Here is a 24,156-nt window from a genome sequence, read left to right as displayed (position 1 = left end):
GTTGAAAATGGCAAGATTTTCTTTTTTGTTACTTATACATGTGTGTGTGTTACATATTTGTATATATGAACATATATATATTAACTAACACATAAATGTACATACTTATGGGTTATGGTGTGCTACTTCAATATATGTATACAACACGCAGTTATCAAATCAGGGTGATTAGGATATCCAGCACCTCCAATTTTTATTATTTCTTTGTGTTGGTAACATTCAAATATCCTCTCTTCTAGGTACTTGAAAAGTGCACTAAATTATTGTTTACTATAGTCATCCTACATGCTATAGAACAATAGAACTTATTTCTCCTATCTACCTGTAATTTTGTACTAATTAACCAATCTCTCCCTGTGGCTTCCTTCCTCCTACTCTTCCCAACCTCTAGTAACCACTATTCCACTGCCTACATCTAAGAGATAAAGTATTTTAGCTTCCATATAAAAGCGAGACTATGTAGTTTTTTTGTTTGTTTTTTGTTTGTTTATTTTTGAGACGGAGTCTTGCTCTGTAGCCCAGGCTGGAGTGCAGTGGCTCAATCTCGGCTCACATTCAGTATTTACCTTTCTATGACTGGCTTATTTCACTTAATATAACGTCCCCCAGGCACACTCATGTTGACATGAATGAGAGAATTTCATTTTTTTATGCCTGAATAGTATTCCATCCTGTAAATATACCACATTCTCTCTATCCATTCATCTGCTGTTGGACACTTAGGTTGATTACACATCTAGGTTATTGTGAATAGTGCTGCAATAAACAGGGAGAGCAGATATCTCTTTGACATACTGATTTATTTTCCTTTGGATATATATCCAGTATTGAGATTGCTGGATCATGATAGTCCTATTTTTAACTTTTTGAGAAACTTCCACTCTATTTTCCACAATGGTTGTACTAATTTACATTCCTGCCAACCAGTACAAGAGATCCCTTTTTACTGCATCCTCAACAGCATTTGCTTTTGTCTTTTTGATAACAGCCAATCTTACTGAGGTGAGATGATTCTCATTGTGGTTTGGATTTGCATTTCCATGATGATTAGTGATGTAGACCATTCTATCACATACTTGTTGGCCATTTGGATGTCTTCTTTTGAGACATGCCTATTCAGATGCTTCACCCATTTTAAAATCAGATTATTTGTTTTCTTGCTATTGAGTTGTGTTCCTTGTATATTCTGGATATTAATCCCTTGTCAAATTAATAGTTTACAAATGTTTTATCCCATTCTCCTGTTGTCTATTCACTCTGTTGATTGTTTCCTTTGTTGTGCAGACACTTTTCAGTTTGATATAATCCTATTTCTCTAGTTTTTATTTCATTGCCTGTGCTTTTGAGGTCTTAGCCATAAAACATCTGTCTAGACCAATATCCTGAAGTATTTCCACTATGTTTCCTTCTAGAAATTTCATAGTCTGGGTCTTATATTTATGTCTGATCCGTTTTGAGTTTACTTTTGTGTATGGTAAGAGATAGGGGTCTAGTTTCATTTTCTGTATATGCATACCCAGTTTTCCCAGCACCATTTATTGAAGAGATTGTCTTTTCCCCAATGCATGTTCTTGGCATCTTTGTCAAAAATCAGTTGGCTAAAATTACATGGATTTATTTCTGGGTTCTCTATTCTGTTCTATTGGTCTATATGTCTGTTTTCATGCCAGTACCATGCTGTTTTAGTTAATACAAGTTGGTAGTATATCTTGAAGCCAGGTAATGCAATGACTCCAGCTTTCTTCTTTTTGCTCAAGATTGCTTTGGCTATTCAGGGTCTTCCGTAGTACCATATGAATTTTGGAATTTTTTTTCTATTTTTGTGAAGAATGTCACTGATATTTTGATAGAGATTGCACTGAATCTGTAGATCACTTTGGGTATTGTGGTCATTTTAACAGTATTCTTCCAATCTATGAATGTGAAATGTCTTTCAATGTTTATGTGTCCTCTTCAATATCTTTCATCATTTTACAGTTTTTATTGTAGAAATCTTTTACATCCTTGGTTAAATTTATTTTATTTTTTGTAGCTACTGTAATTGGGATTGCCTTCTAGACTTCTTTTTCAGCTCATTACTAGTGTATGGACATGCTACTGATTTTTGTACATGGATTTTCTGTTCTCCAAGTTGATTGAATTCATTTATCAAATTCTAAGAGTTTGGTCCTGCCATGGGGAAAGTGGGGTCAGCCCCAGCAGTCACAGCCTTGGCCAGCAGATGGGCTAAACACATCCCTCTCACATCCCAGTCTCACCTGTCACAGCTGACCCTTCAGACCCGGGCAGTCCATGCCTAGCCAGCAACTCAGCCCCAGGACATACAAACCCCTACCCAACTCAAGACCAAGACTCCGTGGCAATTCACATCCTGCTTAAGCCCCAGGAGTGGTGCCTGCTTGCCAGTGCCAGTGGCTGCAGACCACACCGTGATTGCTTCTCAGTTACAGTTGCAGGAGCCCACCCCTGCTTTGCTCCAGTTCCACAAGCAAATAGCCCAAGTTTCCTGAATGCCTATGACTGGCACTGCTGGATCCCAAAACAATGCACACTCTGCTAAAAGCTAGGATTTAAAAAATGGCATCTTGCTGTAGCCACTTAGGTTGTAGAATGGGTATGGGACCCAGGGCAAGTTCCCTCCCTGGAGCAGTTCCTGCTTACGGCCTCCCAGCTGCTTCCTAAGATGGATTCAAAACTTGGGAGGGTGAAGGTGCCCTCCCATTGCCTGGATCTCCAGTGGGAAACTGGGTTGCAGAAAGACTCTCACTCACCCCTCCCATGGGTTGCCTGTTTTCCTTCTGCTTCCTAGTTTTCCCCTTTCCATTTAGGAGGCCTTTTTTTGTTGCTGTTCTTTCTTTTCTCATTGCTCTGGGTAAGACTTCCAGTTCTATGTTGAATAGAAGTGGTGGGCATGGATATCATTGTCTTGTTCCTGATTTTAGAGGGAAAGCTTTCTGTTTTCCATCATTGAGTAAGATCATAGCTGTGGGCTTGTCATATATATAGCCTTTATTTTGTTGAGGGTTTTTTTAATCCTAATTTGTTGAGAATTTTGATCACGAAAGGGTGTCAAATTTTGTCAAATATTTTTCTGCATCTATTGAGATGATCACATAATTTGTATTCCTTATTCTCTTAACATGTTGTTATCACACTAATTGATTTTTGCATGTTGAATTATCCTTGCATTTCAGGGATAAATCTCAATTGATCATGGTGTATGATGCATTCAATGTGATCCTGGATGCATTTGCTAGTATTTTGGCTGAGGATATTTGAATCTGTATTTATCAGGGATATTTGCCTATAATTTCTTTTTTTTTTTTTTTTTTTGTAGTGTTCTTGTCTGACTTTGGTATCAGGACAATGATGGCTTCATAGTCTGAAAGTGTTCCCTCCTCTTCAATTTCAGAGACTTGGAGAAGGACTGCCATTAATTCTTTAAATGTTTGGTAGAATTTACTGGTGAAGCCATCTGGGTCTGGACTTTTCTTTGTTGGGTTTTGATAACTGATTCAATCTCCATACTATGTATAGGTCTGTTCAAACTTTCTACTTCTTAATGACTTCGTCTTGGTTGGTTGTATGTTTCTTGACATTTTTCAAATTTCCCTAGGTTATACAGTTTGTTGGTGTTCACACTAGTCTCTTATGATCCTTTTTCATTTTTGTGGCCTCAGTTATAATATCTCTTCTTTCATTTACTATTTGATTTGAGTTTTCTCTCTTTGTTTTCGGTCTAGGTAAGAACATGTCAAAATCTTATTTACTGTTTCACAAAGCAACTCTTGGTTTTGTAGATTTTTTGTTTTTTATTTTCTGTTTCATTTATTTCTGCTCTCATCTCTGTTATTTCCTTCATTCGAATAATTTTAGGCTTAATATGGTCTTCTTTTTTTTTGGCTTCTTGAGGTGCAAAGTTAATACTGTTAATCTGATATATTTCTTTTTTAATGTAAGCATTTATTGCTATGAACTTCCCTCTTATTACTGCTTCTGTTCCATCCCGTAAGTTTGAGTATGTTGTGTTTTTACTTTCTTTTGTTTGAAGGTATTTTCGGGTTTTTTTGTTTGTTTGTTTGTTTGTTTTGTTTTGTTGAGATAGGGTCTTTCTCTGTCACCCAGGCTGCTAGAGTAGAGTGGTGTGCTCATAGCTCATGGCTGGTCTTGAAATCCTGAGCTCAAGCAGTCCTCCTACTTCAGCCTCCTGGGTAGCTGGGACTACAGGTGCATGTCACCATGCCTGGATAATTTTTAAATTTTTTTGTAGAGATGAGGTCTTATTATGTTGTCTAGGCTGGTCTTGAAATCCTGGGCTAAAGCAAACCTCCCACCCCAGCCTCCCAAAGTGCTGGGATTACAGGTGTCAGCCACCATGCCTAGCCTGGAGGTATTCTCTAATATCCTTTTTGATTTCTTCTTTGACCCAATAATTGTTCAAGAATGTGTTTTTAATTTCAACACTTTTATGAATTTTTCAGTTTTCTTTCTGCTATTAATTTCTAGTTTCATCCCACTGTGATCAGAAAAGATATTTGATATAATTCTTAAAACTGTGAGGGCTTGTTCCGTGACTTAACATATGACCTTTCCTGGAGAAAGATCCATGTGCACTTGAGAAGAATGTGTATTCTGCTTTTTGAGTTTTGTAATGTCCCCTATATGTCTGTTAGGTCTATTTAGTCTACAGTGTTATTGAAATCCTCTGCTTTCTTTTTGATCTTCTGGATGCTCTGTCTGTTATCAAAAGTAGGCTATTGAAGTCTCCTACTATTATTGTTTTTTTTTTACAGTTCTGTCAATGCTTGTTTTATATACTTAGGTGCTTTTATGCTGAATGCATACATATTTACAATTATTTTATCTTCCTGAGAGTTGACCCTTTTATCATAATAAAGACTTCTTGTCTCTTTTGGCAGTTTTTTACTTAAAGTCCCTTTTTTTCTGACACAAGCATAGCCATCTTTGCTCTATTTGGGGTCTCATTTGTATGAGCTATCTCTTTCCATCCCTTCACTGTCAGTTTATGTACATCCTTAAATAGACAGCATATAGTTAGGCTTGGTTTTGGTTTTGTTTTTATCCATTCAGCCATGCTATGTGTTTTGACTGGGGAGTTTAATCCATTTACATGTTAAGTATTGATAGGGAATGGCTTACTATTGTAACTTTGTTAAATGTATTCTATTTGTCTTGGATTTCTTTATTTGTTTTTTCCTCTCATTCTGAATTCCTTTGTGTTATGTTAATTTTTTGCTTTGATGTGCTTTGATTCCTTTTTCTTTCTCCTTTGTGTAGTTTCTATAGCCATTTTTTTTTTTTTTGTGGTTACCTTGGTGCTTATAAAAACTGTAACTGTCCATTTTGAGCTGATAACAAGTTCAATCACATACAGACACTCTACACTTTAACTTCTTCATAATTTATTTTATGTTGTCACAGTTTATATTTATTCATATAGTATATATTTTAAGATACTTTCAGTTATAGTTCTTTTTAATACTTTTGTTTTCTTAACTTTTATGCTAGAATGAAAAGTGATTTATGCACTACAATTACAGTAATACAGTATTTTGTATTTGCTGATGTATAAATCTTTACCAATACGTATCATATTTTCTTATGCTATTGTGTTGTTGTTTTGCATCCTTTCATTTCAATGTAAGAATTCCCTTTTGTATCGCTTGTAAGGCAGGTTTAGGAGTCATGAACTTCCTCAGCTTTTAATTGTCTGGGGAGGTCTTTATTCCTTCATGTTTTTAAGGAGACTTTTGCTAGGCATAGTATTCTTGCTTAGCAGTTTTTTTCTTTCAGCACTTGAAATATATCATCCCACTCCCTTCAGGCCTGCAAGGTTTCTGCTGGAAAACCCATTATCTTATGCTGGTTGTATGGTATGTGACAAGTCACTTCTTCCTCTCTGTTTTCAAAATTCTCCCTTTGTCCTTGACGTTTGAGAATTTGGATAAATGTATCTTGGTGTGAATTTTGGGGTGTTCATCTTATTTGGTGTCATCTGAGTTTCTTATAACTGCATGTCCATTTCTTTAACCAGATTTGGGAAATTTTCACTGTGTGTGTATATATATTCACATTTAACAATACATTTTTACATCATATATGTAATATATGATGAAAAAAATATATATAAAATATATGTGTGTGTGTACAAACTTTCTGGTCCTGTTGCTCACTGTTCTTCTGTAACTCCCATAAGGTATATATTGGTTCACTAATTATTTCCCATTACTTTCTTAAGCTTTCTTCAGTCTTTTCCATTTCTTTTTCCTTTTGCCCCTCTAACAGAATTATTTCCAGTGAGTCCAGTGACTTGTCTTCCAGTTCACTGATTCTTTATTCTGCTTGATCTAGTCTTCTGCTGAATCCTTCTCGTGAATTTTTTAGTTCAGTAATTGTGATCTTCAGTTCCATGTTCTCTGGCACTTGTTAATATTTTCTCTATTTCTTTGTTGAAATTCTCACTTTGTTCATGCATTATTCTTTTGACCTCAATGAGCATCTTTATGGGAGTTATTTTAAATTATCTATCAGGTAAATTATATAACTGTTTCATTAGTCAGTTTCTGTATATTTATCTCATTCCTTTGTTTGGAACATCTTTATCTGATTCTTAATCTTCCTTAACTCTGTGTTGGTGTCTTGAGATTTAGACAAAGCAGGTACCTCTCTCAGTCTTCATGGGCTGGCCCTGTACAGGAGAAGACTCTCACCAATCACCCACAGATTCCGGTGCTTTACCAACCCTTTCTCTCCTGAGGGAAAAGCAGGCAGCTGTTAATTTTGTCTGCCCACTCTGTGTTGAGCAGGGGGTGGGTGGGGGGAAGCTATGGTATCTATCACCCCAAACTACCACCTCTGTTCTCTCCTGGGTAGCCCGACTGTACACGACCTATCAAGAGATCCAGGGGAGAGATAGATGCTTGTGTTTGGGCAGCCCCATAAAAGTTGGGGCAGTGGTCACACTGACTCCTTCTCTCCCCAGAGGGAAGCTCAGAGCTGAGATTTTTCATCAGCTCACTCTATGCTGAGCAGGGGAAAGGGTCAGTGATGTCTGCCAGCTCTAGCTGTCAAAAGGCTCTTGACTTTTGATGCCTTTCCTGCAGTATGGAGAGGCTCTGGTTCCCCTCGAGGTGCTCCCAGGATTATTCTGGTAGTCTGTTCTTCTCATCAGGGGACTCGGTCAGTGTGTCATTCCTTATTTTGTAACAAGAGGCAGTGAGTGAAATGAGAAAAGTCAAGGCAGACATTAGTGTCAGCTAATCCCAGGTCCTGTCCCAGCCTGCCACTCACTGGCCAGGGAGTCATACAAACGTTTCACTTTGTTGAACCTAAATTTCCTCATCTACAAAATGGAGGTGACAATGCCAGCAGTTCACAGAAGCATGATGATATTAAACAGAACCAAGTACTTAGCAGAGAGCTTCTGAGCACAAATTCTGCAGTCATGCTGGGCTCAAATGCTGGCTCTTCAGCTACTTTCCACCCACTTGGGCCTTCACCCCACACTGCTTAAGCATCCTCCTCTGCAGAAGGAGGACAACACGGGTCCTTACTTAACAGCATGAAAATGGGCAGTGAACACGTGTGCTCAGAACAGTGACTGCTGAGCTCTCAACGAGACAACAATTAGCCATACTGGCTTGGCATACAAGGGCGACTGACTCTGATGGACTCACAAACCTCAACTCATCTCCAATGAATGAGTGCTGGTTTGCAGGCACCCAGTCTGTAGTGCTCAACATAAGAAAGAATGAGAGTTTCTATGGACCTTTTGTGTCTTCAGAGGCCAAATGGGCAGAGAGGCCTGACACCAACACCCAGAAGGACCAGCAAAAAACAGCAGAAAAGGAAAGTGCTTCAGGTCCCTCACACATCATCTCCTACCTCAGTGATATTTACGCAAAGCCTTAATCCCAAATAGGCAACACTCGACCATTCTAAGCACATTATACTTGCATGAAAAGTATTTTTAAATGGAATCCACAATTTAATAAAATAAATACTTTTAAACAGAATCTTTAAAAACAAACAAGCCTCAGAGTGTCTAAAGCAAGTTGGTTCACTCTGACGGCTTAGTTTCCTCACCTATAAAATGGAAACAATCCCTGCCTCCTAGGGCTATCATGAAATGAACAGAGTAAGACAGAAGAGCACACATATCCCAGACCTGGCACCAACTAGCACAATGCTCAGCTACTATTCTGACATGGCAAATTCGAAGCCCAAAATGTCACTGCTCAAAGCCAGTTTTAGGGACAGATTTTTTTACCTTCTCCAGTCAACAGAGGAAGTGTAAGAACACTGAAATAAGAAATGGGAAAGATAACTGTAACATGCATCACCCAAGAAGCCAACAGCCCATCTACATGTGGGACCTGTTTCCCTGCTAGGCAGTTGTCCACCTGAACCTCCTGACCACATCTGCCTTCACAACTGAGACCCTTTGTACACACTCCCCCTGTCTCCCCACCTTCACCATCACCTCCTCACCTCCTTGCCTCCTCCATCACCTCTTCGCTCCCATCATCAGTTACCCACCTCCACCATCATCCCCCACACCTCCACTATCACCTCCTCACTTTTATCATCACTTCTCCAACTCCACCATCACCTCCACGCCTCCACCATCACCTCCATACTTCCACTATCACCCCCCACACTTCTGCTATCACCTCCTCACTTCCATTATCCCTTCTCCAACTCCGCCATTACCTCCACACCTCCACCATCACCTTCCACTATCACCTCCCCACCTCCACCATCACCTCCTCACTTCCATTATCACTTCTCCAACTCTATCACCTCCACACCTCCATCATCACCTCCATACTTCTACTATCACCTCCCCACCACCACCATCACCTCCTCACCTCCACCATCACCTCCGCACCTCCAATACCATCTCCTCGCCTCCTCCATCACCTCTTCACTCCCATCATCAGTTACCCACCTCCACCATCACCTCCACCATCACCTCCCCACCTCCACTATCACCTCCTCACTTCCATTATCACTTCTCCAACTCCGCTATCACCTCCACACCTCCACCATCACTTCCACACTTCCACTATCACCTCCCCACCTCCATCATCACCTCCACACCTCCAATATCACCTCCGCACCTCCAATATCACCTCCACACCTCCACTATCACCTCCACACCTCCACCATCACCTCTTCACCTCCAGCATCACCCCCCCATCTCCACCATCACCCCTTTACCTCCTCCATCACCTCCCCACCTCCACATCTCCACTATCACCTCCTCACCTCCACCTATTACCTCCTCACCTCCACCTATCACCTCCTCACTTCCAACATCACCTCCCCACCTCCACCATTACCTCCACACCCCCATTCTTTCCCTACCTCCATCCATTCCTTCCCCACTTCTGTCATCACCTCCCCATCTTCACCATTACCTCCACACCTCAGTTTCCCAGGCTCCCCGTTGTGCCGGGTCAGCACCAGCCCTACCTCACATTGTCGTGCCTCTGGATGTAAATCTTGTGGAAAATCCTCTCAGGGGGCTTCAGGAAGTCCTCCTTCATCTCCATGGCAACGTTCCGGGGCAGGAGGCTCATGAGGAGCCGCTCCTGGACAGAAGAGAAGGGACCGGGTTAGACAGCAGGGCCCCCTCCCACCACTCCTCCTCACCTCGCCCTCCCCAGTAAGGCTGTCTGGCCTCTGAGCCTGGGTAGGCCCATGTCCAGGCCTGGACTGCCACTGAACAAGCAACTCCCTCTAGGAGCACTAGCCAGGGCTGGCACAGCCTCCCCAACACCCAGGCCTCCCTGCGGCGCCCCTCACGTTACTCCCCGGGCACGCTGCTGAGTCTTGACCTATGTTTCAGCGTACAGCAGGGTTACAGCTGCGAAAACACTGCTGTCTCCACCAGGGCCCCAACCTGGCCTCTCTCCCTCCCCCTACTGCTCCAGCAACACCCCAGAAAGAGACTTCCACATTGGCTTAAAGAAACAAGCTGTCCTCCTGAGGTACTCAGAAAGTACCCTTGTTCTTACACAGATAAGCGGCCTAGGGGGCCACGTGGCATTCTTTCTTGGTTTTTGTCTTCTTATTTCTCCCTTAGCTGTGTAAGTCGAGCATTTTCTTTTTTCCCCCAAGAGAAAAGAATAAATGTTTGGATTTTTCAAAACAAACTATGCTATCCTGGAGAGTCTTTTCCCCTTCCTAGGCATCAGTTTCCTTGTCTGGACTGAGGGAGTAAGTAGGACTTTGATTCTCATCCTCCAGTTGGATGTTCCCTGACCCCAACCCCAGCTGGCCCTTGACCTGTTGGGCACACCCCTATGTCTGAGAGACCATGTTCCAGAAATATGGTGTGAGGGTCCCCAACTCATCCCTCAGTCCCTCCCATGCCCCTCCCATCTGCCCCTCCCATTTTTCTTTGTAAAGAAATGCAAAAGAGCAGAGTTTAAATCCTACGTAGAATCAGGTAGAACATCCCACTGACAAGCGAGGAAACAGGCTGGAGAGGGGAAGAAGCCCCATCCCTCCCACCGCGCCCTCCAGCTCCGAGCCCCTCCACAGCGGCCTGCCTTGCTCAGTGCCAACAGCATTCCCTCCCTCCAAGGAGCCTCAGCAGGAGCCACGCAGGCACCCAGCACTGAGATGCTTCTGCCTCCTCTCCATCCTCAGCCTCACAGGCCTGCCAGGCACAGCCCTGGGAGTCTCTCCTGCGTAGGCTACATCCCTGACCCAGGAGCAGCCGCCATCCTGTGTGACTTTTTCAGAAGGAGCACAGGTGCCCAGACACCTTCACACTCAGGGGCCATAGGAGCAGCCACAATGAAAATAGCCACCCACATCCCGAAAGCCCAGCTGGCCACAAGAGCCTCACCTCCCTGTTCCACATGGCAGATAGCGTTCCATGTGTGCAGCCCATTTTACAATGGGAGAACAAATTTGGTACACTTGAAGTTTCCCCTGGTAAGTTACTTCCACATAAACTCCGGAGGAGAAAGACCAGGTCCAGCCCTGCCTGATGCCAAGTGGGACTAAGTCTATGTCTCAGCTGCCTGAGTCCTGGCCCCAGAGTCTGTGGCCTGTAGGTGTGTCCTAAGCAAAGCCAAGGTCTACACTGAGAACCTGCCCCTACCAAGGGTCCCACTGCAGTCCCCACCCGAGCCCTCACCATAGCCCCCAAGTAGCTCCCATGAAGCTCTGCCGCAGCCACCATGTGGCCTCCACCTTGGCGCCCACCTTGGCTCAGGGGATGATAATATCTGAGGAATTGAAAAATGCAAGATACTGAACTCCAAGGAGATCAAAAATGTGACAGGTGATGGGGGAGTATCCAGAGGCACAAGTGCTGATCCCAGGAAGGAAAGAAAGGCTGCTGGGAAGCCCCTGGCACACACCCCAACTTCCTGCACATGGTCCCCAGCATGGGAGACTGGAGCTCATGTGGACTACTCAGCCGTGGCATACAGTGCTGCAAGAACCAGTTGTGGCAGAGTTACTCAGCCATCAGCTGGCTGTCCCCAGTGGCCCTGCTCCACTGCTGGCCTCACAAGAGAGCCCCTTATTTTCACTGGGGTTCTTGGCTACCTGGAATAAAGACCATATTTTCCAGCCTCCCATGCAGCTAGATATGGCCAAGGAGACATAACTTGAAAGGTCATGTGGAAACTTTGGAAATGTTCCTTAAAAACATATTGTTCTAGCAAAAACCAAATAATCTTCATTAAAAACTGGGCAAAGGACATGAACAGTCACTTCTCAAAAGAAGAAATACAAGGAGCCAACAAACATGAAAAAATGCTCATCATCACTAATCATTACAGAAATGCAAATCAAAACCACCATGAGATACCATCTCACAACAGTCAGAGTGGCTATTACCAAAAAATCAAAAAACAACAGATGGTGGTAAGGCCACGGAGAAAAGGGAACATTTGGTGGGAATATACTGCTGGTGGGAATGTAAATTAGTTCAGCCACTGTGGAAAGTAATTTGGAGATTTCACAAAGAACTTAAAACAGAACTGCCATCAAATCCAGCAATCCCATTACTGGGTATATATCCAAAAGAAAATAAATCATTCTACCAAAAAGGCACATACATGTGTATGTATATCACGGCACTATTTATAATAAAAGACATGAACTCAACACAGGTACCCATCAATGGTGAGCTGGATAAAGAAAATGTGGTACATATACACCATGGAATACTATGCAGCCATAAAAAAAGAATGAAATGATGTCCTTTACAGTAACATGGATGCAGCTGGAGGCCACTGAAGTAACACAGAGACAGAAAACCAAATATCACATGTTCTCACTTATAAGTGGAAGCTAAACATTGGATACATATAGACATAAATATGGGAAGAACAGACACTGGGGACTCCAAAAAGGGGGAGACAGGGAAGGAGGGAGGCAAAGGTTGAAAACTAGCTATTGGGTACTAGTATCTGGGTTATGGGATCAATCGTACCTCAAACCTGAGTATCACACAGTACATTCACATAACAAACCTGTACATGTACCCTCAATCTAACATGAAGGGTAAAATTTAAAAAACAAAACAGCTTATCCCTCTTCCCTTCTTCTCCTGCTGTTGTTGGGAACACAGTCATAACAGCCAGATCTCCACCTACCATCTTGGTTTAGGAAGATGAAGGCAACACACTAGGGACACAGGTGGTGAGCTGGATGGAGACTGCTGAGGGTTTCATGGATCACACCTGTCACACCACCATAAAGTGCCTACCCTGGAATGTATATGTAAGACAAAAAGAGCTGTGTCACTTCTGTAAGCCACTGTCACATGACATTCCTAAGGACAACTGCATTTCCAACCAAGGGCTCAGCATTAGCTCCGTCCACTGGATTTGCAGCAGCACCTAAGCCAATATAAGTTAATAACCACAGACTAAGGTACAAACCCTTTCCCACAGGAAGCAAGCAGCCATCTGATAAGACTCAGCATTCATTTCTGATTAAAAAAAAAAGAGAGAGACGAAATAGCTCATTCACATTATAAAGATTCCACCTGAAATGCACATCCAATCTCAAAACCCTCAAGGCCCAAGCAGCAGTAAACATTAGTGCCAAGAACAGATCATATCAATAAGCTCTAGCCAACAAAATAATTTAAAAACCCAGAAATCAAAAGTATAAAAGCTAATATGACTATGGGTCATACAAAATACCCCAGTGTCCTATGAAGGTTATATAAAAATCTTAACGCATTTATCTTGATTATCAAAATGTGACTTAAATGTACTCTTAACAAAAAATAGATATTTCAGTGACAATTGTGAAGACTCTACTTCTGGGAACCTGGAGAAGTATTTTTCCCTATTCCTCCTGCTGAACACAACTGAAAGTCCTGGATGTTACACATCAAACAAACAAGACTAAAAGTCAGAGGGAAGAAGGCAGAAATCCTGAGACCAAGAAATGACATAAAGGTGAGTTCCTGAGGTTTCTTTAGCCTCATATATGCCAGACTGAGTGCTGGAGAAGTGGTCAAGTCATCAACACCAATGGGCACAGACCAAAGGAAAACACAACAAAAGCACCTCTATTCAGCCAAAGGCCCAGGACTGGGCAACTCACAAGAAGAAACTTTCAGACATAAACCTACCTACTCCAGGCCAGAGACACTGAAAACTCTGTGCCCCAGCCCCACCCACTCCCAGAGTAAGCCAAGTCTTTCTTCTCCACCTGCTGGTAACAAGCATCCCCCAACTCTGAGTCAGTGGGAACCAAGGGGATCTCAGTCTCCTCCCGCGAGCCAGGTGCTATTAGTGGGGACCATGAGGGACTAGAACCCTCACTCCTGCTCAGCAGTGAGAAGGAGCCCTCCCCACATGGTGTCAACAGAGGCCCAGTGTGGAGCCTAAACTTCTAACCCCATCTGGCAGTAAAGAGACAGCAGCCTCCCTTTCCCAGCCAGAGTCATGTCACAGAAAATCATCAAAAACAAAACGTCCAAATAACATACAGAGCTTCATACATAATATTCCAAATGCTTAGGTTCCAGCAAACCATCACTCATCTTACCAAGAACTAGAACAAGCTCATCAAGTGAACAAAGACAGTCAACACACATCAATACCAAGACAGATGCCAAAATAACTAATCAAGACTGTAAAGCAACCATCATAAGAATGACTAAATAAAGAACTATAAATGCACTTTAGAAATATAGATATAAAAATCTTTTACAAGATAGCAATTCAGTGATATGCAACAAGAAGTATATACCCCAAACACATGGGGTTTAATCCAGGGATGTAATGCTAATTCAAAATTGAAACATCAATCAGTGCTACATACCATATCAACAATAAAAAAAAAAAACACATAGCAATTGATATCGAAAAAGAATTTGACAAAATTCAACATCTATTTATGATGAAAACTTTCAGAAAAATGAAAATAGAAAAAAACTTCGTCTTCTTGATAAGGAATATTCAGAAAAAGCCTACACCTAACATTATACTTAATAGTCAAACATTGAATGCTTTCACTGGGAACAAGGCAAGGATGTTGGCTCCCATTACTCATATTCAACATCTCATGGGAAAGTCTTATTAGTGCAGTAAGTTCAGAAAAGGAAAGAAAAGGCATACAGATTGGAAAGGAAGAAATAAAAGTAATATGATGGTCTACATGGGAAATACAATGGATGTTACAAAAGCAGAAACAAAGAAAATTGTACCAAAAAGACTCCTAGAATAAATAATTAAGTTCAGAAGGTCACAGGATACAAGATCAATATACAAAAGTCAATTACATTTCTATATACTAGCAATAAACACATGGACACTGATATTTAAGATACAATACCATTTACTGCTGCTTAAAAATGCAATACTTAGGTATAAATCCAACAAAACATATATAGGACTTGTATGTTAAAAACTGTAAAAGACTGATTAAAGAGATCAGAGAAGATCTAAATAAATGGAGAGACATACCATGTTCATGGATTGGAAGACTCAACTTAGTAAAGATGTTAACCCTCTCCAAATTGATATACAGTTTTAATATAAATCCTATCAAAATCCCAGCAAATTCTTTAGTACCTATAGGCAAAATTATTCTAACACTTAAATGTAAAGGAAAAGGAATAAGACGACCTAACATAATTTTGAAAATGAACAATAAGGTAGAAGAAATCAGCTTACCTGATTTCAAGGCTTGTTATAAAACAAAAATAATCCAGACAGTGTGATGTTGGTTGACAGATAAACACATAAGACAATAAAACATAATCTAGAATCTACAAATAGACCACACAAATATGCACAACAAATTTTTGACAAAGGTTCAAAAGTAATTCAATGGAGGAAGGGTAGTCTTTTCAACAAATGCTACAGCAACTTGACATTCATAAACAAAAAAAATGACTCTTCACCTAAACCTCATACCTTATGCAAAAATTAAATTAAAATATGTTATAGATTTAAACGTAAAAGATAAAACTTTTAGAAAAACACATAAGAACTAAGGCTAGGCAAAAAGTCTTTAGACTTGACACCAGAAGTACAAAAGAAAAAATTGGTGATTTAAACCTCATCAAAATTAAAAATATTTGCTCTCAAAAAGACTCTGCTAAAAGAATGAAATGATAAACTACAAGCTTTGAGAAAATATTCACAAACCACATATCCAAAAAAGTACTGTTATCTAGAACATATAAAGAACTCTCAAGGCCCAGCAATTTAAAAAATCCAATTAGAAAGTAGGCAAAAGACATGGATATGTTGCTGGGTACATAAATGGTACAACCATTCTGGGAAAGTTTCACTATTTCTCAGTAAACTAAATAGGCAACTTCCATATGACCCAGCAACTGTAATTTTAGGTATTCGTGCCAGAAAAATTAGTACCTATGTTCACTCAAAAACCTGTGCATGAATGTTCATAGCAGCTTTATTCCTAATAGGTCAAAGGTGGAAACTACCAAGACATTCTTCAATGGGCCAACAATTAAACAAACTGTGAGATAGCCACACCATAGGATGCCACTTAGTAAAAAAAAGAAACAAATATTGATATATTCAACAATATGGATGAATCTCCAAATAATTATGCTGAGTGAAAAAAAGCCAATCCCAAATGTCTACATATTGTATGATTCCATTTATATGAACTTTTTGAAATTACAGATTTATAGAAATGGGTTAACAGGTTAGTGATTGCCAGGTCTTCAGAATGAAGGTGTTGTGGAGGGAAGCGGGTGTGGCTATTTAAAGAGAACAAGACAGATCCTCAGGGTGATGGATGTTCCATATCTTGGCTGTCCCAATGTCAATATCCTGGTTGTGATATTGCTCCACAGTTCTGCAGATGTGGCCATTGGGGAAGCTGGGTAAAGGGCACATGGGATCTCTCTGTGTTATTTCTTACAACTACATGTGAATCTACAAGCAGTCGAAAATAAAAACAGTTTAATTTTAACCAACAAAAAAAGATTCTGAATACGGAGAAACTAGAGGCTTTGCATATTCCTGGTAGGGATGGAAAATGGTGCAGCCACTTTAGAAAACAATCGAGCAGCTCCTTAAAATGCTAACCATAGAGTTACCACAAGACCGAGCAATTCTACTCCTAGGTATTTATCCAAAAGAAATGAAGATGTGTTCACACAAAAACTTGCACGTGATTTTTTATAGCAGCATTACTTATTATAGTCAGAGTGGAAACAACCCAAATATGTATCAACTGTGAACAGATAAACAAAATGTGATCCATCCACACAGTGGAATATTATTTGTCCATATAAAAGAATGAAATACTAAAACATGCTAAGATCTGGATGCACCTCAAAAACATTATGCTAAGTGGAAGGCGCCAGTCACAAAAGATCACCTATTATACGATTCCATTTGTATGAAAGGTCCAGAACAGGTAAATCTATAGAGACAGAAAATAAATTAGCAGGTGCCTACATCTTGCTGGAAGGTAGGTGTGGGTATATACGGAGAGTGACTGCTAATGGATACGAGGTATCTTTGGGGGATAATAAAAATATACTACATTTAGATTATTGTATACTAATTTTCTATCATAAGATCATTTGACATATGTATGAAATAAGATTAATGTGTAATAAGATTAAGATTTTTGTATAATTCTATATAATAATAACTCTAAAATACAGGAAATAGCATTTAACTGAACTTTATTCAATGGAACAAAGTTTATTTAATTGAACTTTATGGTATATAAACTCAATAAAGATGTTTAAAAAATGGAAAAAAAATCACAACTGTAGAGGTTTGAGAAGGTGCTGTCCATGGGCTAGCCCTGTTTAAAAATCCATACTGCATCACTTAAATGGAAGTCTTCTTTCTCTTGATAAATTTCTTCACATGATGAGAACTCAAAATTGTTCCATTTACCTTGTTAGGATAACAAATTGAGTGTGTGCTTTAAATAGCTGCATATTATTTTTGGAATTCTGATTTAATAATGGCATCTGAGGAACAGCCAGGGCTCTGGGAGGGGCCAGCTCCATATGATGGAAGAGGGAGCTGAACTCAGGGACACAGGGCTTCCTGGACAGGGTGTAGGCAGAGGAGGAGGACGCTGAGGGTGACGTCCTATGCCTCTCACCCTGTGCTCTCCAGCTGTGACAGGCACAGACCTCAGGCTAGATCCTTGTTGGGGGCCATGAACACCCTGAAGCCCCCAAGTAGTCTTTACCACCCAGTGGAGCTGCACTTCCAGCCCATATCCCCATCCTCTCCAAGCAGAAGGGAGGCAGAGCTCACGCTCACCAAAAGTAGTACCTGTGACCACGTCCACCTCAATTTGCTGCCTGAATGCCTCCTCCAGTTCCCATCTCCCTGCCTCTACCTGGCAAATCCCTACACATCCCTCAAAGCCCTGATCATTCTTGCTCTTCCCCATAGTACGTCCCTATTCAGTTCAGTCAAGGCCACCTCCTGAAGCCCTGGCACTGGTCACTTCTGAGAGCATCTCTATAGCCAGAACAGCCCTGGTACCCTCTGCCCTACCCCAAGCCTGGTACCCTCCACCCTGCCCCAAGCCTGGTGAGTGTTCTCAGCCATGGTGACCTCCATCCACACTGCTGGCGGGGTTCAGGGCCCTTCCCTTCTCCTAGCACCAACTCCAGGCAGGACATGTCTGGAAGGTGAGGGCCGTCTCCACTTGTCCTCACCCATACTTCTCACCCCCAAGTTGACTGGCAAGGTCACAAAAGCATGTGTATGAGATGCACACACAAAGAGGCCACCGCTGGGAGTGCTGGGCCAAGGAAGCTATAGGATCAATTCCCCAATCACACTCTATCGCATTCATTCACTACACACCTATTAACGAGGACGCATGACCGTGCCTCTACCAGCCGTTGTTCTGCAAGGTAAAATCACCAACGAGATAAACCAGAAGGAGGTTGGAAAAAAACAAACAATAATGGCCTCTAAAGGTGTGGCAGTGCTGCAAAAAGGAGTCTCCTTCCAGGGTGGACAGCAGGCCCTGAGTAGAGGAGCAGGCTAAGGGTACAGTGTGGTCAGGTATAGACAGCACTGCCCCTTATCACCCACAACCAGCCACACTCAGGGCTGGTGGATCCGAGGCCTGGAGCCAGTCAGGGAGCTGCCCAGCCACAGTCCATCAGAGCCAGCTGAGAATCTGGCAGGATCCCCTCTCCTGCCTCCTGCCACATGCAGCTCAAGTAAGAGTGGGGATAGGGGAAAGGGAGGAAACCCAGCAGGAAGGGGCCGTCCCCCAGCCCAGGCCTGCTTGTCCACCAGCTGCACAGGGGTGGCGATGTGTACTTCTATTTGCACTTGGCCATCCAGGGAGCCCAGAGCTGGGCACTCACCACTCCAGGCATACTCATCAAGGACTCACATGCAGCATCTCCTTATTTTTAAATCATACACTTGACTTTTATTTGAAATAAAATAACATGTTGTTTTGTGGTTGCTATGGACTAAATAGACCCTCTCCTCCATATTTATAGGTTGAAGCCCTAACACCCAATCTGGCAACTATATTTGAAGACAGGGCCTTTAGGGAGGTATTAAATTAAAATGAGGCAATTGGGTGGGCCCTAATCCAATGTGGCTGCATTCCTCTTCCCCTCCTAAGAGGAAATTAGGAGACACAGAGAGACACCAAGGGTGTGTGCACAGAGGGAAGACCATGTGAGGACACAGGGAGAAGATGGCCATTGGTAAGTCAAGAAGAGGGGCCTCCGATGGAACCAGCCCTGACAATACCTTGATCTTGGACTCTGCAACCTCCAGAACTGTGAGGAAATACACTTCTCTTGCTGCAGCCACCCTGTCTCTGTTACGCAGCCTGAGCTGACCACACCAGCCCCGGGCTGCCTCCCTCCAGACTTCTGCCCATGAGAAAGACAGTTTCTATTTTGTTTAAGCCACCATTTTCCAGGTCAGTTACTAGCAGCCAAACCATATTCTAACTGACATGCTGTCCCAAGGGGCCACTTTACTCCAGACAGGCTCTCTGAGCTCTGTCTTCCTCAGCGGGCAGGGTCAGAGCCTGCCTTCCCGTTGCTGCTCTCCCCCACTTGCGGCTCTGCTCCCTGGGCTCTTCCAGGAAAGCCCGGTGGGAAACCGCAAAGCTCCCTGCAGCCTGCAGCTGTGTGTGCCGAGTCCCTCACCCTGTTAGAGGTCCCCTCCATGGGTCACTTCATGTCACTATACTAGACATAGCTGGGCCCAGTTCCCTAGTCATCAGAGGGCCAGGCTGCACATGTAGCAGATCTGCCCTCTCCCTCACAGACCACCAGATGCCCACAGCACAGCAGATCCCATGTCCTCATCAGCATGGAGGTAGGTAGGCCCTGGTAGGCTCAGGGACCCTTCCTCTCCCAGCCACACCTGGGCTCTATATCTTGGCCACACCCGGGCTCTATATCTTGGCATGTGGCTTCTGAGCCTGGGCTGTTCCATCAGGGAGAACCAAGAAGACCAGTGTGTCCAGGAGCCACACGTTGGCCACCACCTCCATCTGCCATGCAGACTTCAAACAAACTAGGAAAAAGACAGATGTGGCAAGGCCACTCAAGATGGCTCACACCTTTAATCCTAGCACTTTGGGAGGCTGAGGCGGGCAGATCACAGGAGGTCAGGAGTTTGAGATCAGCCTGACCAACATGGTGAAAACCCATCTCTACTAAAAATATAAAATTAGCTAGCTGGGCATGGTGGCACATGCCTGTAATCCCAGCTACTCGGGAGGCTGAGGCAGGAGAATCGCTTGAACCTGGGAGGCGGAGGTTGCAGTGAGTCGAGCTAGTGCCACTGTACTCCAGCCGGGGTGACAGAATGAGACTCTATCTCAAACAAACAAACAAACAAAAAAAACCAGACACATGTGGCAAACAACTAGGTCCCCACAAACCTCCTCACAGTCCCCCAGGACACGCCAGAGAGCCTCCCACAGACAGTCCAAGGCGACAACCAGCTCCGGCATCTTCCTCGACAATATTGCAGCACTGGCCACAGAATGACAGGGAGGAGACTCTGGGATTCCCGGAGCTGATACAGAGCAAAGTGTGACACACAAGCCACAAAAACCAAGCAGAAGGAGGTAACTGGGGGGGCCCAATGTGGTGCTCCTGGAGAGCTAAGGAGACTGAAGAACCCAGCAGGCTGTGCCAGCCACAGGGGAACAGGATGCCTCAGCACGGAGCCAGATGTGTGACATCCATGCAGGAGGGGGATGCCCCCTGATACCACTTTTGATGGTCCCCAGAAGAGATGCTGGCATTCAAGGCAGGAAGGAGGCTGGGCAGGGGCTGCTCTAGGAGGCCCTGGAGCAGGTCACCTCCACTACCCAGCATATGACCAACAAATTGGGAGCCGGGAGCATTCTAGAGCCTCTGATGCTGACCACAAACACCTTGGACCTCAGTTCCACTTGCATGGGTGTCCTGGCAATGGCAGAGGGCTGACAGCACACAGGAGTCATGTCGCCCCGACCAGGCAGCATGCCCTGCCCCTCGCTCCTAGAACCTGGTGCATGAAACAGCAGCAGGGCAGGGACCAAGCGTCCACCTGACGCCCACCCAATCCACTTCAACACCAAGAAGCCAAACCGCTCATGAAAACAGGACTGAGAGAGAGGCTTTCCCCGCCGTCCACGTGACAGGCCTCTGTGAGATACAGGAATCCGAGCTCTGTCCTCCATAATCACCAGCCAGCTTGACCTGGGCTCAGAGAGCGAGCTTTCCATGCTGTGACTGATCAAATTGGAATTGCGTTTTCCTTGAAGTTCTGTCTAACTCATCTGTAAAACCATCTGGGCTTACTGTTTACTTTTTGATGAGCTTGAAAATTACTGAATCAATCTTTTTAATAATTATAGGATTTTTCAGGCTTTCTTTTTCTTTGGGGATCATCTTTGGTAACTCACACTTTTTCTGGAAATTTGGCCATTTTGTCTCTCTTCAAATATACTGGCATAAAATTATTCTCAGCATTTCCCCATTATCTATTTTTAATCCCTGCTTTATCTGCAGCCTTTCTCATCCCTCATGCTCCTTATTTGTGTCTGCTCTTTTTCTTCTTGATCAGTCTCTCTAAGGCTTTTCTATTTCAAAAAACCAACTTTTGACATTTTTGTTCAGAAACAGAAAAAGCCCTGTTAAAAGAACCTTCACACCCCTTCGGAGCATTTTAGCTGGGTTATTTGTAAGCCTAAAACGTCTGCGTGAGCATTTTTTAGCTGAGGAAGTCTGTGGCCATGAAAGGAGGAAACAGCCACGTGGTTTCCTTGGAAGATCCCGGGTTCACCCTGGCTCTGCCACTGGCGACTCTGTTATTTGCTCCTTTATCTTTCCTGGGTTATTTAAATTTTCAGGGCCACAGTTCTCAGATTTATTAAGCAGAATAAAGTCCTTACATTCCTAACCATGATACAGAGGGCTGAAATTAATTGTAAAGAGATCTGACAACTCAGAAAGAACATCTTGGTACCTTGACCTTCTTCTATTCTGCCCAGACCCTGCAGACAAGGACAGATGAAGGGCAGGGGCCCACGGTGACCCTTTGTTCTGCTTCTTTGTTTTGCTGTGTTGAGAGAAGGGTTAATTTTAGCTCATTCAAATCCCCCGAAAGGAATCAGTCTCAGGCACACTGACAATTCAGGTAAACCTTTCCTAAGTACAGCAGACAACTTTCCAGACAGACAGGAAGTAGTGCAACGAAACAGGCAAGCCACCATTCCCCACCCCACCCTTCTCTTCCAGAGCCTCTTGTTCTGTGGGCTGCCCTGAGAAGGTAGAGGAGAGGACAGTGAGAGCTACTGTAGTATTTCCCCTCCTAAGAATGCCGGCAGAAGTCTAGCCCCTTGAGACTGGCACCTGCCTCAGCAGGAGCAGACCAGACCCTTAAAGCCTCAAAGATTCTGCAGGGCAACCGCAGGGCTACTGGAACTAAACAGTAAAAGAGGGAAAGGAGAAAGCTCCTATTGGCTGTATCTGTTGTCACCTTCTTCATGGGTTGCTGCAAAAGTTAGCAGTAAGTAGGCACAGAGCACCCAAGGACGCATCCTGGCTGGTAAAAGCCAACCCTGGCATCATAAACCAGGAAATTAAGAGGTGCTCCCCAGGGCTTAAGATGAAGCACACACTACTACTGGTGTGGAAACATAACTTATCAAACTAGGCAAGAACGATCTGGCATTGGGGAACAGAGGCATTCAATGTGTAAACAGAGTGGAGAAGAGCGTGAGAACCGGCGGCCTCCACCCCTGGCACTGCCAGGAGGCTCGGAGCAAGGGCACTGCTGCTACGGCCATCTCCATCTGTTCCATCAGTTCCCATCCCGGAACAAAACTGGTTCAGCTGGGACAGGATGAGAGGTTTTAATGTTAGGAATTTGCATTTCAGAATAGCAGTCCCCCGCTGTGCTCTCCTGTAAACCCAGGCGTCAGTGCGGGCCATACAGTGCGGACCTGTCCACAGGCACATCCCTGGGAGGTGTTTTCTGAGCCTCCTGAGCTGAACTCCTGTTTTATGAACTGAGCACAATGTTCTCCCTGCTCACAAAGCCGCTGACCACAGTGCCTCTGAGTTATGCATTCATCCCCCAGGAAGAAACAAAAAGAAAACCACCACCAAACTCCCCAATGTGTCTGTTCCCCTGCCTCCATGCCCTTGCCTGTGCACTGACCCTCAAAACGTGTTCATGATGTCTCGTTCCCACTAGGCTCGGGAGCTCCCCTCTGTGAGCAAAGACACACAGAAGCCAGCCCTGACCCCCTCTCCACCAGTCAGAGCCATCTCCTTCCAGCTGAGGCCACAGGACATGAAATGATTTCCCTCAAAGCATTGCGCATGGGAGCATAAGGCTCAGAGTCTGCCCACACGCCTCCCCTCGACTCGACCTCACTCAGCCCACATCTTCCGGTCCCTCTGGACGTGCCTTGCGTTCCACTGCCTCCTACCAGTGATGCCCACATCAGCTTCCAGGACCAGGGTACATTGATCCAGAATCCCTCTCAGGACTGGGGTATGTCCCCCACAGGTCCCATCCTGAAACCAAGGGGTACCCCCAGATCCCCTCTTAGGACTAGGGTACATCCACCCAGAAGCCCTCCCAGACTGGGGTGTGTCCACACCCAGATCCTCTCCAGGTTCAGGTGTGTCTCCCTGGATCTCCCCGTAGAATCAGTTCACATCCCCCCATCTCCCCTCTCAGAACCTCAGGGCATCCCCCAATCCTCTCCTATCACTCATTGTGTTGCCTGGATGGTCCAAGTGGCTGCGGAAGGCTCTGGGAACAGGTATTGAATGGAAATGTGTCATGAATGGAATTAAAATATGAAAGGCAGATGCTCACAACCAGCCACATGGTAAGGCTCCCTCACCTGTCATTCAGGAGACTGGCATTTCATGTCAGCATTTCATGCTGACACATGTGAGGCCTGGGCAGGGCTGCCATGGCCACCTCCAGGCTCTCCGGATGGCCAGACAGTCCCCAGGCAGATGCTGAGGGACAAAGTGCCTGTGTACCTGAGAGACCCAAGAGCGGGCAGGGCCCTCTTGGGCCCCAAGTGCTCCCCTCTGCCATCCCAAAGAGACAAGGCTCCTTGCACTGACATCGGGCAGCAGGTGGCCAGGAGGAAGCTGAATGCTGATTACCAGCC

General features: G+C 43.9%; 1 protein-coding gene across 2 annotated transcripts in view; it reads right to left on the bottom strand.

Moving 5' to 3' along the window:
- The window catches only part of ADCY1 (adenylate cyclase 1), a 138,335-nt gene that overhangs the window by 92,181 nt on the left and 21,998 nt on the right, over nt 1-24,156 (bottom strand). For both annotated transcript variants that reach the window (XM_023226478.1, XM_023226479.1), the window contains one exon: nt 9,499-9,617. In XM_023226478.1, coding sequence (XP_023082246.1) covers nt 9,499-9,617 — 119 coding nt within the window. The remainder of the gene's footprint in view (nt 1-9,498; nt 9,618-24,156) is intronic.

Source organism: Piliocolobus tephrosceles, chromosome 8 (genome assembly GCF_002776525.5).
Source record: "Piliocolobus tephrosceles isolate RC106 chromosome 8, ASM277652v3, whole genome shotgun sequence".
NCBI classification, from domain to species: Eukaryota; Metazoa; Chordata; class Mammalia; order Primates; family Cercopithecidae; genus Piliocolobus; species Piliocolobus tephrosceles.
The sequence above is the reverse complement of the archived record's forward strand: the minus strand, read 5'-3'. Positions and strand labels throughout refer to the sequence as shown.